The sequence below is a fragment of the Trichosurus vulpecula genome, unplaced genomic scaffold (genome assembly GCF_011100635.1).
Source record: "Trichosurus vulpecula isolate mTriVul1 unplaced genomic scaffold, mTriVul1.pri scaffold_121_arrow_ctg1, whole genome shotgun sequence".
Classification (NCBI taxonomy): Eukaryota; Metazoa; Chordata; class Mammalia; order Diprotodontia; family Phalangeridae; genus Trichosurus; species Trichosurus vulpecula.
In genome coordinates this window covers 19,881-35,300 of record NW_023494405.1, presented here as the reverse complement: position 1 = coordinate 35,300, position 15,420 = coordinate 19,881, and the positions used below count along the sequence as shown (strand labels likewise).

At 46.6% G+C, this 15,420-nt stretch overlaps 1 protein-coding gene across 1 annotated transcript; it reads right to left on the bottom strand.

The window, feature by feature from the left end:
* On the bottom strand, positions 1-14,033 carry ATP6AP1 (ATPase H+ transporting accessory protein 1). Its single transcript, XM_036740631.1, has 10 exons — positions 13,584-14,033; positions 13,107-13,233; positions 11,150-11,224; positions 10,521-10,714; positions 9,684-9,724; positions 9,098-9,183; positions 7,915-8,162; positions 1,971-2,018; positions 1,661-1,892; positions 1-360 (listed from the first exon to the last, which is right to left on the bottom strand). Exons 1-10 carry the CDS (start codon positions 13,910-13,912, stop codon positions 151-153), a joined length of 1,590 nt encoding a protein of 529 aa, XP_036596526.1. The 5' UTR covers positions 13,913-14,033; the 3' UTR covers positions 1-150.
* Positions 14,034-15,420: the final 1,387 nt, after the last annotated feature.

The following is a 15,420-nucleotide window of genomic DNA, read 5'->3' as shown; positions in this document are numbered from 1 at the left end:
GGTGGGAGCAAGAGGAAATAGGTATAGGGAGGCCTAGCTACCGAGGAAGCACAAAAGAGTAGTAGCCTGGCAGCCCTTTCAAGGGGAGGAGGCGAAGTCAACACACAACTCCACCTCCAACCCTTCTGGCCCCCCCATGTGACTGAGGGGTCACTCTGTCAGTGGCACAGAGAGAGTGCTCCCCTTGTGGTCATCAAATCGATCCATGGTCTTGAGGTTGAGGATCATGTGCAGCCCATAGGTGAAGGTGAAAAGCATGATGACAGAGGAGACCAGCCCCATCCAGATGCCAGGGGAGAAAAAGCTGGCACAGTCACTGGCATAGGAGAAGTTTCCACCGGACAAGTTAAAGGCCTGAATCTTGAAGGGAAGAAAGAAAATTAAGACAAAACCAAATCACTGAGCATGGCCCAGGACTATGGAATCCAAAAGGAACTAGGGGCGGGGGGGGGAAGAAAGTCCCCTAGTCCTCTTCTCCCCTCCCACCCACCAGAGCCAGGGTCTAGCAGGATGTTTCTGGAGTGGGGGAGGAAGGTGAACAGACTCAAGAACTGGAGAGGCTTTTATATCCCTGAGCATCTTAACCAGGCTATTTATGGTGTTCCCAGCTTATGTAAAAGATGAAGTGTAGTCAGGAAGAAGGGTATGAATACACCTTCTCTCACAGCCTAATTCTGTGCCACTGTGGCTATCATTCACCAATCTGTCTTTCTTTGAGGTTCTCCATGAAGATATGCCACCCAACTCCATACCTCCCTCTTCTTTCCCAAGGAGTTCAGTCTTCCTCTCCACCCCAACCTCTAACTTTATATGCTTAAGATCTTCATATGACTTCATTTTCCATGATAGCACTTGTACTCCACACACACACACTCATACCCTTGATCTCATTCCTAAATGTTCCACTTACATGATCTAGGACTCAAATTCCTCTCAGCCTACATGCTCCTCTTCTTGTACCTTATACTCCCTCCTTTTATCTATTCTTCATCTCCAACTCGATTTCCAGTCATTCCACTCCTCCCTGCCTTTTCACGGCATCATCACCTACCTCTGCTCTGGTCTCACTTTCCTCCCTCATTTATTCAGTTTAACTTTGCGTTCCTCTCTGCCCTCAAATCTCTTGCCCCTTCCTTGTCCTATTCCTATTCGTGACTTTTCAAATTCCAATCCTAGATTAATCTCACCTTTCTACCCCACCCCCCTCTCTACTCTCTCCAATCCTAACAGTGCTGAGTTTACTTTAGTTTCATGTTCTCTAATTTCAATGGAGCTCTCACTACCAAACAGCAATCCTTTCATTCTTCCTCAACTGACTCACTTCCACCACTCTTTCCATGTTCCATCCCTTGGCAGAGGACTTCATGCATCATTTTAAAGAGAAAATTGATGCCATCCATTGTGAGCTTCCTCACACTCCTCAATTCTACACCTCAAATCCCCTCATCATCCTCCCCAATCTCCTTCCCCTTGCCCCAGTCCGTGGTGAAAAGGTGGCCCTTCTTACCAAAGCCAATCCTTCTATTTGTGCCCTTGATCTCTTCCCCTCTGGGAGCCTTTCCGCTTTAACTGGGAGTGTTAGCAATTCCTCCCTCATCAGAACATAGCATGTACTCCCCACCCCGACTGGGCTGTGCCATCTGTGCTCCTGTCATCCTACCTGGAAATTCTGTAAAGTTACATGCCAAGGAGAGGAACCAGGTGAAGACATTAGGAGACCTTCCTTTGAACGTTCGGTGCTAACATACTGGCAGTGGAAGGAATAGATGCTAGGTGCTGTGACATGTGAGGAATTGAAGACAACAACTGAGTTGTTACTGTGGATCTCTAGTCGATCCATGGTAAACCAGCTTCGGGCTGAAACGGGGTAGAAATGACTGCTCAGGATAAACCTGGGAGAGAAAGTCAAATGATCAGTGGAGACAGTCCAAAGCTTTCTTTCCCCCACCACCTAAACCCTCAGTACTTACTTGATCGTCAGTAATCGGCCAAAGAGGTTTTCATATGTCAGCACAAGCCTGGGAAACAGAGGAACGGAAGGGCTGGTCAGCTTTACCATCCTTCGGTGTTAAAAGACATCTCTAGAACATAGACTATTCCCAAAGTGTTTGGTGCCACTGAGATTGAAGGTTTTGTATGGTTCTCAACTTCTAGGCAGGAATTCAGTCAAGCTCACTCATACAGCAAGTTGAGAATGGAGCTGGGGCATGGACCCAGGCTTCAAAATTCCCAAGTCAGAGTTCTAACTCCCACTGGCCCCACCATCTTGTTCAAAGAAAACTGTGTGAAGATGGTGGTGAGTTAGACCCTAGAGGAGGAACCCAGATGCCCTACAGACACCCCAATAAAGCTCTAAAAAAGGGAACAAGGATCAAGAAAACAAACAAAAATCTATAAGCTCCCTCCATCCAAGGTAGATTGAAAGCAAAGCATGTAAATAAGCAGTGTGGACCAAGAGGAGGAGACAGAGCCAGGGCACTATCTGGGAAGCAAAGCACCAGATATCAAGCAGGAGTCCTGATATGATGGAACCCAAAGAAGTCAACTAAGCTAAAATAGCTTCAGCAAAGTTGGAGAATAGAAAATAAATCCACATAAATCCTCAGCATTTCTGTCAATTACCAACAAAATCTTGCAGGAAGAAAGAAAAAGAGAAACTGCATTCAAAATAACTATGGAATAGAGAAAATATTAGAGTTTGCCTACGAAGATCCACGTAGGAACTATATGAACAAAACTACAAACATTGATTCAGTGCCATGTACACTTTGAAAAAGATTGTCCTAAGAGAGCTAGAAAAAATAATGAAAATGAATCTCGAGAGAAACAATGGAAAAAGGGAGGAAGTATCAGATCTCAAACTATGCTACAAAGTATCAATTATCAAAATTAACTTCAACTCTGAGGATCAGTATGATACACTACAGAAGCCAAGGAACATATTCAAAGGCTCCAAGGACTAATGATTTGATAAGACCTGCTGGGAGAACGAGTCAGCAATCTGGCTGAAATTAGGGTTAGAACAATGCTTCAGTGAGCCACATGCCAAGATAAGCTTCAAAAGGATACATCATAAACTACTTGGAGGGGCAAAAAAGGTACCTTTTGTATATATTGACAAGGGCAAGGCACCTGCCTTTATGACCAAACCAGAAGAATCTCAGAGTTAAACTGGTCAATTCTGATTACATAAAAGGTTTTGCACAACAAAATTAATGCAGCAAAAATTAGAAGAGAAAGTTAATTAGTGAAAAACTCTTTACAATGTTTCTCTGATAGTTTCTACAAATTTGCAAGAATAAGAGCCACCCTCTGATAGATATATCAGATATAGAACAGACAATTTTCTTCAAAAAATTTTTTATCAACAAACAAGCACTTATTTATTCTAACTCCTCCCCTCCCCCCGGGAAAAAAAAAAGAAAGATTCAACCCTTGTGATAACTATGCACAGTTCACCAAACAAATTCTCACACCATCTTGGGGGTGGGGGTGGTAATATGCATCATTAGTTGCCTAGAATAGTGGAGGCTTGACAATGTGGTCCTAATGGCAAATCACATACATGTAGTAGTCTCTTAAGTCTAACCCTTTCTCATCTATCACATGAAGATAACAATCCAGGCACAATGACCTCACTGGGTTTTGTGAAATCCCCAAATCTCTGCATTTAAAAGGGCTCTTTGAGGCCACCTGGGCCAAACCATCCACACCTGAGCAAGAAGCCACATGACCCAGCTGAGAAGTGGGTACAAGGCCTCTGCTTCCAAACCCCCTTAGGTTCTTCTTAGAGCCAACTAGCCTCGTCTCTGGGCAGCCTCTCTGCCCTTGGATGGTTAGTAACTGGCTGTCTTTAATCACTAAAAGAAACCTAAATTTGTCTCCCTGATTTCTTCCTATTGCTCTTGCTCCTCTGAAACTAAGCAGTAGAGGTCAAACCACCCACCTCAATGTTAGCCTTCACATATTCTAAGACACTGGTTCTAGCCTCCCAAGTCCTTTTGCTGCTGTCTTCTTTGGGCTTATATATGCCAGCTTCTTCAAATGTGCCCACAGCTGTCCAGTCTTCTGGATGGGCTCTGATGGAGATGGGCCAGGCTGGTCACCCAAACAGCCTGCCCTGCTTCTCTGAATGCAGTTTAGGATTTTAACAGCTTTCCTAGCTGCTACAGCCCGCTGAGAGCTGTTAAACCCACCATAAAAGCCTCCCTCCCAATTTCCCAGTGAAAAACAAAACAAAATAATGACCTACAATGGCTCATAGCCAAGATGGTTTCTTTACCAACACCCTGTATTTGTGTGCTGTGAAATGATTAGAAGCCTCAGGAGGAAAAAGGAAATGAACTAGAAGATCAATAAAACTAAGGGCTTCCAAGTATTCCTGATAAAAGACCAGTGCTACAAAGAAACTTTGAAGTTCAAACCCAGGAATTAAAAGAAAACTCAGAGGTAACATACAAATAAACAATGATAAAGGGCAGCTGGGGGCACCACAGTGCATAGAGTGCCAGGCCGGGAGTCAGGAAGACCTGAGTTCAAATACATCCTTAGATACTAACTAGCTGTGTGTGACTCTGGGGAAGTCACTTCACTTATCTGCCTCAGTTTCCTCATCTGTAAAAATGGGGAATAATAATTAGCACCTCCCTCCCAGGGTTGTTGTGAGGCTATTTGTACAGTGCTTAGTATGGTCTTTGACACATAGTAAACGCTATTTAAATGTTAACAATTATTATTACTGTCATTACATTCAAATATAAGGAGATGATACACGTGTCTCCTCTGAACCCTATCATTATCAGGGGTTACAGGAGGAATCTAATTAGATGAAGCCTGGGAATGGTTCTGTTAGGTTTTGATGAACTGAATGGAGGGGAAGAAGAATACACAGAAGAAGAGAGAAAGGGAAAGGAAGGTTAGGGGAAAAGATCTCACATAATCAGGGTATGCAAGGCAGAGGCTGTGGGGAGAGGCTGACAGTTCAGTCTCACTCATCCGAACTGGTCAGAGACACACAGAGAATTGGGTACAGAAAGACATTTTACTCAACCGGGAAAGAGGAGGGCAGGCGAAGAAGGGGATAAGGGAATTAGAGAGAGGATAGTTTCAGGGAGAGATTAGTCCTAAACAAAACAAACTCTATGGACTTTGGTAAATAATATGGTAAAGACAAATACCTTTGAAAGAATTAGGAACTCTAATCAGTGTAAAGCCCAACCCCGATTCCAGAGGACTCATGATGAAACATGAGTCACCTTCTGATAAAGGTGAAGGACTCAGGGTGCAGAATGAGATGAGGGTTTTGTTGGACAAACTGCCAATGCAGAAATGTGTTTCCATGTGTGTAACCAGTTTTGTTTTTCTTTAGCTCTCAACTCGGGGAAGGCAGGGTAGGGGAGGTTGGAGTGGGAGGGTGAGAAGGTGGATTTTTGTTGAGTGAAAAAAATAGCATTGAAAAAATGATTAGCAACCACTATGGGTCTGGTCAGCTTGATGTCAATTTGGAGAGCTGTTTCCACAGGAAGAAGGTGACAAAGAAAGGAGACAGTAGTAAACCTATGGCCTCAAAGGTCAAATGTTTAAAGTTTAGGTAACAGACACTAAGAATTATAGATCCTACCACATGGGGGCAAATTTGACTCCACAGGTATAATGGAAATTTGGTGGGATGAATGAAGTCCATGTCTTGACCATTGCTCGGAATGCCTTATTCAAAAGAAACAGAAGAGAGAAAAGAGGGGTTGGGGTTGGAGGGAAGATATTAAGAAGGAAATGCAGGAATCAGAGGAGAAGAAAGTTTGGTTAAAGTTCAAAGGAGAGAGAAAGAATGATTTTGTGGTTGGAGTATGGTACTAACTTGTGGAAAAAGAGAAAGAGAGAGAGACAAGTAGTTTGGAAAAGAGATCACAAGTCATTCCCAGAGGCCCGACCGAACACGGACAGAGGGCTCCCAGTTATCCAGCCATCTAGCAGAGCAGTCAAGGATTTTCCTTAGCAGTAATTTCATCCTTCAGAAGGCAGAAAAACTAACAAGGGTAAACAAAGGATCTAATTCTGTTTGCTGTGGGAGAAGCGATGAGAACCTAAGGGGTGGAGGGGAATGGCCACTCCATCCTACGGTTTATGACAGAGAAGGAAAAGAAAACTGTATAGTCTGACATGTAACCCAGACTTTAGGAAAGCTTATTTTAGTGGGTTTAGAGGAAAAAAGGGTGTCAGCCCAGTAAGAGAGAGGCTCAGGAATAAAATTTTGAAGACAAAAAAGGGAAACAATCCCAATGAAGAGAAAAAATGGGATTTGTCTGAAGAAACTGGTACGGACAAACAGAGAACCCAACTTAGTTGGGTTAAGTTAGAACTTAGTCTTCAGGTTGCAGGAGATGAATAGAAGAGTGTCATGCTCCTGTAAAAACAGGGTCAGGAATGCTAAAGCTCAGGATGAATGGAAGCTGGTGACAAAAAAGTACTTGTTTTGGTTATACTGCAAGAAAAAGAAGGCCTGAAGGAGAGATAGGACCTTTGCTTGGGTTGAATGGGGAGCTGAATTCTTTTTTCTGTTTTCACTGTAAAGGAGAATGACTTTACTATGGAAGAGTAAACAGAACAAAAAAGGCTCATGGAGCTGGCACCCAAGGAAAGAGAGCATTTAGCTGCCCGTGACAAATTCAAGTCACTTGCTCCATAGGTCTTAAGAGAAATCGGTATTATAGACAAACTCCAAACATAAGATGGAAGAAGCCTTGGAGAGAAAGAAGTTGTTCTGAAAAGGACCTAGAAGCTGTCACGGATATACACAAGCCAGCAGCATATGCTGTGGAAGCCCCAAAAGCGAATGTAATCCTTGGATGGCTACATTGAGTCCAAGCTACCAGGAACAGGGAAGAGATAATCCCACCATGTGGGGCCCTCATGGACCTCATCTGGAACACTCTGGTCAATTCTAGGCACCAGTTTTTGGCTGGAGAGGGGCCAGGAGGGCTACCAGGATGTCCCTTGAGTCAATGACATCTTGAGGGTGGACTGAAGAGCGCAAACATGGTAAGCCTGGAGTAGGGAAGACTCAGGGGAGACAAGAGCAGCTTTCAAGTATTTGAAAGGCTGCTCTGTGATGGAAGGACTAGATGCTACTGCTGGGCCTTGGAAGGCAGAAGCAGGTTGGGGGGGGGGGGGGAGGAGGCTGACAGGCACCTGTGCAGAGGGAAGAGGAGAGGGAGAGGAGTTTCTAAGAGGTCAATTTAGGCTTGGTTTCAGGAAAAACTTCCCAAGAGATACTAAAAAGTAGAATGGCTTGCCTTGACAGGTGCTACCTTCTCCTACTTGGAGGTCTTCAAGTACCTAAATGCACATTACAGTGCAGACTCCTTCCTGCATATTGATCCTGGGATCTTCATTTGTTGTTTGGGAGATAGATTTTCCCAACTTACAATTAGGTGTCTCCACAGAGAACAGACCAGCCAGGTCAGCTCCTTACCTCACAGGTACCAGTCCAGGGAGGTGGCAGCACACTACCCTGGAGGCAGGGCTGTCTCCTCGCCTGTCCCAGTGGTATCTAGGTGTAATAGCTATAAATACAGAAACAGTGCCCTGTGAGACCAAAAGGTCCCCTCTGATAATCCCCACCTAGATCAATTCCTGCTGTCAATGAGCTCATATTAAATATCTGTTCAGTTGGTTGTGTTCCAGAAGGTCAGGTGAATTAACACCAGAGCCACAGCCAGACCCAGGACCTGGGTCTCTTACTTTCAACTCAACCTTCTTTACTCCCCTCACCGTCCTGGTTATGTATATTAACTTCCACTGGCCAGGGCTGTTTTTCCCATGTTCAGTCACACCATAGGCCTCTTCTCATTTGCCTGTGATGCTTTCCCCCCCTCACCAGCTTCCTCCCAGAGTTCTTCACCCCAGCCCCCTTACTGGGCAAAGGAGCTGTTCCAGCTGGAGCCAGTCAGGTTGAGTGTTGGGGTTCCAAAAGTGAGTGCAGTCAGGTCACGCAACTCACTGTTATAGGTCACTGTGAAGTTCTGGGCCCAGAAGAGGATGCGAGGCTCTGTGTCATTGTAGCTGACTGGAGGCAGGGGAGGCAGCGAGGGTGGTAGAGGCTCATCCTCACCAAGGAGGTGCCGCCCCAGACCCCCAGACACCAGAGACAAGTCCCGAACCACCTGCAAAAGATATGCCTTATCTGGGAGAGCCAAAAAGAGCCAACAGCAGATACCTGATGATCCACCCATTCCACCCCAGAGGCTTACTGGGTCCACGACTGACTACTGTTGCAATGCCCCCACCAAGTACCTCCTCCTAACTGGTCTGTTTTTGTGACTGACACCAGCACTCTTCCAATGTGTGACCTCAGAGGCATCTCTGATCTCTCCTCTCTGGCCCCCAACAAATGCAGCTGACCCTACCCTTCTTAAACCCTTCTCACATCTGTCATCCATCTTCACAAGTCTACACCTTAAGATCGGGCCTAGGCCCTCTACAATGCCTGCAAATCACCTCGCGACTGAATTACTGCAAAAGCTTCCTCACTGGTCTTTTTTTTTTTTTTTGGAGGGGGGAAGGCAGGGCAATTGGGGTTAAGAGACTTGCTCAAGGTCACACAGCTAGTAAGTGTGTCAAGTGTCTGAAGCCGGATTTGAACTCAGGTCCTCCTGACTCCAGGGACAGTGCTCTACTCACTATGCCACCTAGCTGCTGGATTACTGCAAAAGCTTCCTCCCTGGTCTCTGATTCTGGTCTCACCCCTAAGCCTTTACACAAGCTAGCAGTTTAACCTTCCCAAGAGCAAAATTCTGATCTTGTCAACCTTGGCCCCTCAAAACCTTCCAATGGCTCCCCATTGCTTATAGGATAAAGGTCAAGACAGACAGCTCTCTACAATCTAATTCCAACCTGGCTGATTTTCTACCACTCCCTTCCTTATGTTCCTGACAAAATGAAATACGGAGGGCAGGGACTCTGGTGTATGACCCTTCCTAAATGCCAATACTTCTCTACACAGTGGATGGGGTAGCCAATACGTCATTCCAGCTTACTTAGACTTCTGGCCCAGCCTAGCCCTCTTTCCCTTTCTACCAAAGTTGGTATGGCAGCTTACCCGGGAAGGCCGAACGGCAGTCAGTATGGCTGTATAGGGTACACCTTCTGACTTGAGTGTGCTCATCACCTGCCCAATAATCTCATCTTTTTTTGGGGGGGGGGGAGGAGGGGTTAGATAAAAAGATGGTTAGATCATGACAGTGGCTCTCCTCCTCACACTCCCCATCCCCTTAGTCTTCCCAAGAGCTTTAGGTCAGGGTTCAGGGGCACCTGCTACTTAAAGGAGTGGGTCATTTGCCAAGAGCCTTCTCCCACACTGACCAGATACCCATGGACAGGATTTAAGCCATTGGAATTATGCTGGGGCACTTGGATGGGCATCTCATAGGCCCCTAGATTTTGAACTGACGGGACTTCAGAGGACATTTAAGCTCAGATAAGAGGAGTCATTTGCCTAAAGCCACAAAGGCAAGCAGAATGGGGTGCAAACCCAGGTCCTCAAGATTACCAACCCAACCCTCTTTCTGCCATTGGCAGACAGCCTGCAGGGAGACAGTGGGTGGTTCAGACTGCCAGAGGAAGTTGGAAGAGCTCCACCACGGAGTGTGGAGGGCTAGGGAAAGGGCTCTTCTATCCCAACTCACCGTTGCCTGTGAGTACTTCTTTGGGAGCCATCAAGCCAGAACTGTCAGAGACAAAGAATGAGACCTCCTTACTAGCCTTTCCCCACCCGGAGGAAGAATCTGAATTGAGATGAAGTCTGGAGAGAGTGAGAAAGCTGGGCAAGAGAGCCTTTAGCTCTCAGCAACCACAGACAAGTACATAGATATCCCCAGAAACGTTATGTGCTTGTTTTCCTTAAAACCTACTAGTCTAGAACTCAAGGTCCGCTTTCCCACAAGCTAGCAGTCTCCCTTTCCAGCTTCACTGTCCACTACTCCAAAACTGGCAAGGTCTTCACTGGTTCCATGCCAGGATCAATCATATCCTTGCCTAGTGTTCTTCCCATATGGAAGACTCCATTTCTATCCCTAGAAATCCCTACCCACCTCACAAAATTTCTTTGAGAAGTATTCTATAATCCCTAAAGCACTAGCTATAAAAACGTGGGTGAAAATTTAAATTTCAACCATCTTTTGAAATATACTTTATTCTGAAGGACTGGGTAGAGAAGGCAAAGGGAGATGTATTCATAAAAGAAGGTAGAGCTAAAAGAGATTGATACGAGTTAGAAAACTTTTTCTTAAATCTACTTCAAGGTGAAGCTCAACTCTTCAGTGCCCTCCCAGGCACTTGATGGGCTCCAAACAGCCCACCTGACACTTGGCACAGACCGCCAAGATCAGTTATCTTGACCCCAGAGAAAGGGAACCTGTCTTCTACTTTCTTTGCAGTTTTCAGCAAAGGCCTTGCTTACAAATACTGCCCTGGGCCCTGTGGATAGCTCCTCGTGTCCCCAGAAAGGCCGGGCTGGCCAGTACCTGGTGGTATACGGCAACCTCAGCAGGAGTAGAGCAGGGAGGGTGTCGTTGAGCCTCAGCTCCCTCAGGGTGGCCTGGTCTACGTGTAGGGGACTAGCTCCCAACTTCTCCTTCAGGTATGAGGTCAAAGTACTGGCTGCATACCAGTCCACTGAAGGCAGGATCAAGGACGAAGGAGCCAATTCCAGAGCACTCTGAGGATTGAAAAGTCAGGCAAGAAAGGGCCATACAACTCCCTTTCCCTCCTAGGTCAGTCACATATTGCCCCAATATCCCCTTAAAACTCTATCTTTTCCTCCCTTCTCCCAAGTTCTCCTTAACATTTGACTTCTCTAGAAAATCTCTGTGGATTTCAAAGCACTCAATAATCTCTCACATGACTTTCTAGCTTGGAGCATTTCCTGCCCAGCTCCTAGAGCCCTGTAGTCCAGGTCAACCCCGCCCCGCGGCCCCTCCCCCATTCAACATTCCCAAATCCTACAGCCTTCCCTTTCCCCCAAATCCCAGTCAACCAGGAAGCCATTAACACTGGTTCTGGGGAGTCTCCTTGGGGGATGGAAGATAAGGAATAAGCCCCTGATATCACGTGAACAAGGGAACCTAAGCAGAGGGGAGGGAAGGTGCCTTACCTCCAGGTTAGAGAAAGCACTGTCTTGCTTGTTGCCAAACACACCACCATATGCAGTGAAATCCTCGATGCTTAGCTAAAAGAGAGACAAAAAAAGAAGCACCTTCAGACTTGAAGGCAAGGCAACATTCTCCCAGAGGGCAACGGAGAACCTGAAGGGAGAACCTATCCAATCTGCCATTCTCCCACAGGGGAGAGAAGATGACAGCACTATTCAGTGTTCTTGGTAGTCCTTCAAGTTTTCCTTCCTTCCTCAAGACCGGATCAAGCCAAAGATCCCTGGGAGGATGAGGCAATGATCTAGTCACCAAACCAGGAAGAAATTAGCAGCTAGCTGAGTTGTGGAAACCATAAAGTGACATCCAGCAGAGGATGTGACCAGGCAAGAGGAAGCTGGAGGGGGATGGGAAAGAGGAAGAAAACAGAACAGGAACAGGGCCCTGAGCTACTCTGAAATTCACACTACCATCTCCCTACTTTTGGGGAGGCATCTAAAGGGCCCTGAGCTTGACTTGGAATGGAAAAATGATCTGAAGCCTACCCATGTCTGCTCCCTGGGAGCTGTTCTCTGGAGGTCTGAACATCCTGGAGCCCTATTCCAACTATCCAGCACTTGGAGACAAATGCAGACCATAAAGAAAGGCTTCCTTTGAGAGTAGGGTAAAAAGCTCTCCCAGTAAGACGTTCCAACAGGAAAGGGGCCAGTGTCACATTCACCTAATGCCAGGTACTGTATCAGCAATACAATGATAAGTCAATCAAGTCTCACCCTCAAGGAGTTCACATTCTATTTACTAGGGAAAGCCAACCTGCTCCATAGAAGCAAATTCAGGGTAACTGGATGTTGTTTGCAGTTGCCTCTAGATGTGTCCCTCTTTTCACGACCTACCTTCAACCTACTCTTCCAGGTTCATCACACATTTACTCTTTCCATCAAACATCATCCCATCCTACCCCCAATTACTGAAAGGGAGCTGGGGGTTCCCAATAGGCAAAGGTGAGACTGGAGAACACTCCAGCCATGACAGACAACTTGTGCAAAGGAAGGTGTGGAATCAGGAGATGGAATATCACATGAGGGAAACAGTAAGCCAGCTGGACTGAAACAGAGAATATGTGAAGAGCAATAATGTTTAATAAGCCTACAAAGGCAGGCTGCAGCCAGGCAGGGAATGGCTTTAAACGCCAAGGCATTTTTAGAGGCAACAAGGTACATGATCCAGACCTGAGCTTTATGAACATCCATTCAATTTGGCAGCTGTGTAGAGGATGGCCTGGAGAAGGGAGAGTCTGCAGGCAGGATAAGGACTCCAGGCACCAAACTCATGCTGGCCAGCCTGCTCCAGTTTTTTCAGTCAAGCTTAAAGGTGACTTTCACCAGCTCACCTATCTTGTGTTTGGTATGCATACCCACCCACCTTTTCCCTTCCCCCAATCTAGCTGAGGACATTAACCCCATAGTGACCAGAGGTGACCTTCAACAGCTTGCCTGGCTTGTGTGTGGTATACAAACCCACCCATTTTTTCCCCTTCCCCAATCTAGCAGAGAACATTAATAACAGATCTCTCCTGCCACCTCTAAATGACTTATGTACTTGTTATCTGCTACTTTTACGATAGCTCTTTTTGTCTCTGTTCTAGGTATGAAATCACCCCCGCTCTTCCTTCTCCCCCGACACTGGCTAACTTCTCTGGTGGTTGACAGGACCCCTTCTCTTTTTGCCCCATGTCTATGGTTAGGAAAAGGAAGGGTCCAAACAAATCAGAACAAAGAATCCTCCCCCAGTCATAAGGATGAGTGACACAAGGAGGTTGCTGTGGAAGGGGTAGGGCAGCATCTGAACACAAAATACCTGAAATCCAAAGATTCTGCCTCCTGAAAACTGCTGCAATCACCTGTCTAGTCTTCTTTCTCTCTACACCTGGAAGTGGGGTAACAGGATTAGGGTCTTGCTTACTTTTTCCTGCAGGAACAGCAACACGTTTCGGGGTCCCTTCTCCAGGGCAGGGTCTAGGTAGGAGGAAAGTTGGATATCCGTAGTGATGTGACCTTCGTTGGCATTTTCAGGTGGAGCCCATAAATCACTGCCACAAGTAAAATAAGAGAACAAACTGACATCAGAGGTTGGGGAGAGGGCACAGGCTCCGTGACCCATGGCTGTAGTTAGGGAGTCAAGAGACCCCCAATTTAAATAGAATCGAGAATCCCTTTCCCCGGCAAAGTTTGTTCCTGCCTTAGGAAGAGATTCGGACAACAAACGAGAGCCTTGAACCCTGTCCAAAGCCTCCCTGGGCTCCAGGGGCTGGCCTAGGAATCGAGGCGGAGTATTAGGTTTCCCTCTGCATCCAAAGCTCCAGCAGGCCCCAGCCCCTTAACCTTGGCTCCCCCGACCCTGCCAGGCCCCGGCTTCCTTCCCTTTTCCCGGCCAACTCACCGAGCGCTCGACCACAGCACCAGTGGAACTTGCTGCTCCGTAGCCGCCGGCGCGGCGGTGACCAGCAGCGCCAGTAGCAGCAGCAGAGGCGGCGGCGCCGCCAGAGGCCGGGCCGCCGACTTGCCAGCCATTCCTTCAGGCGCAGCAACCACAAGCAGCGTCGCCATGACCGCACAGCACCTTCGCAGGGCAGAGCCGCTCAGGTGACTTCTGCCGCCTGCCACTCTCAGCCAACCCCGCCCCTGCCGTGCTCTCCCTTTGGTCGGTTCCGCCCTTCTCCTCTTCGTCTCCCCGTATGGACGCAGACCTTTCCTGACCTCCCCTCTCATTGACCCAGCGCTTCCCGTCAAGCTGCTCCCATTGGTTCAGTCCCACTCCGTGGCCCCGCCCCTCCCTGGGCCACTATGCTCTCCCTGGCTGCCGCTGACAGAGGAAGTACCCTCCTCTCCCAGAATCCCCGGTACCAACAACTCTTATCGGACCAGCTGGGAGAGCTCTTTATAGCACAGCTCCGAGAAAGGGAAACGGGAAATGAAGGTGGAATCTCACCAGTTCGATGAATCACGTGTTCCCGCTGCGCTTTCCCAGTGTCCTTTGCTGGATCATCTTCCGGGTTACGCCCACTAACTGTGGGTGTCCCGCAGAGATCTAGCCTTGAAGTGTCTTCTCTTCTCCCTCGGTATAGTTGTAAGAGGTGGCCCGTGCGGGTTATGTGTGTGCACATAGTGGCACATAGTGGCTGTGGCTCCTAGGGAAGCAGGAATAGATACATCTCTAGCGTCTCCCCTCTCCCCCTCCTCTTCTCCAAGGGAAACTTTGATTCTTGCTCGGAAAGGAAGTAGGGGTTTGGGCGGGGGAAGGGAGAGACAGAGACTCTCTTCCTCTAGCATCATATCTATCTGCTCCCTTAAATATTGTTAGTCTAGACGAAATAATTTTTAGGTTCAGTCTGCACTCATAATCACTATCCCCTAATGGCGAAGAACTGCCCCAGATGCAATTGCACAATGAATACGTATACACATAGCAGATGGTATCATTTATCTAAGTAGATTGCAGAACAGAACTCAGAGAAAGTATGCCTATGAAAATACACATACCAGACAATACACCAATAGACTTTGGAGCTCAGGTAACATTCCTTTCCTGGGTCAAAACTCTCCGTAGTCTTTTGCAAAGATGAGCCGGCAAGTCCAAAACCTGTAATGGTACAATATAAACACAAATATGAGTGCTTTGAAACAACGAAGGTTATTTTCCTGGCGTCCCAAATAACTAATGTTTGGTACCATTGGATTTGAAATGAAACAAATGCATACTAACAGTACATACAGTAGATGTGGCACTATGCGGAACATCATCTGGGAGGATATGATGGTGACAACATGCCTAAACTACATACAAGACATACATTTTGAGAGTCACATGCATATCCGTAGTACACAGCAATAAATCAAAAGTTGCAAGTGTGACTAACAAAAGTAAAGATAGCTAGCTGCAATAATTACACTATCAATAGGCCTATATAGAAAAGATAACTTAAAAAAGTAACATACAGCTGAAACAGACATTGTTGTAACATGAACATAACAGCAGGGGAAGAAACAAGCATACTCAAATAATGTAGTAATTCATGTGTATAACAGTGAACATGCAAATCTTGGGCAATTTCTAGCATTGTCACCTAGTTATACTTTCACGTATACCTCTTATGATAGTATAACTTAGCCTAGTGAGTGGTCTAAGAGGCTTAGTTCTTTTGTCACTGGATGATCTCTCTGCTTCTGAAATACTGGTTGGTACGGGCTGACTATCAGGGTCATTATAGATTTATGTG

Bases quoted from the DNA above. Each gene is read 5' to 3' on its own strand.
- ATP6AP1 (XM_036740631.1), bottom strand. From the start codon at position 13,912: ATGAGAGGGGAGGTCAGGAAAGGTCTGCGTCCATACGGGGAGACGAAG. The intron at 10,715-11,149 runs GTAAGGCACCTT...TTCAATCCTCAG, and splicing joins GTGCTTTCTCTAACCTGGAG to AGTGCTCTGGAATTGGCTCC. The intron at 9,725-10,520 runs GTACTGGCCAGC...TGTCTCTGACAG, and splicing joins AGGTTGCCGTATACCACCAG to TTCTGGCTTGATGGCTCCCA.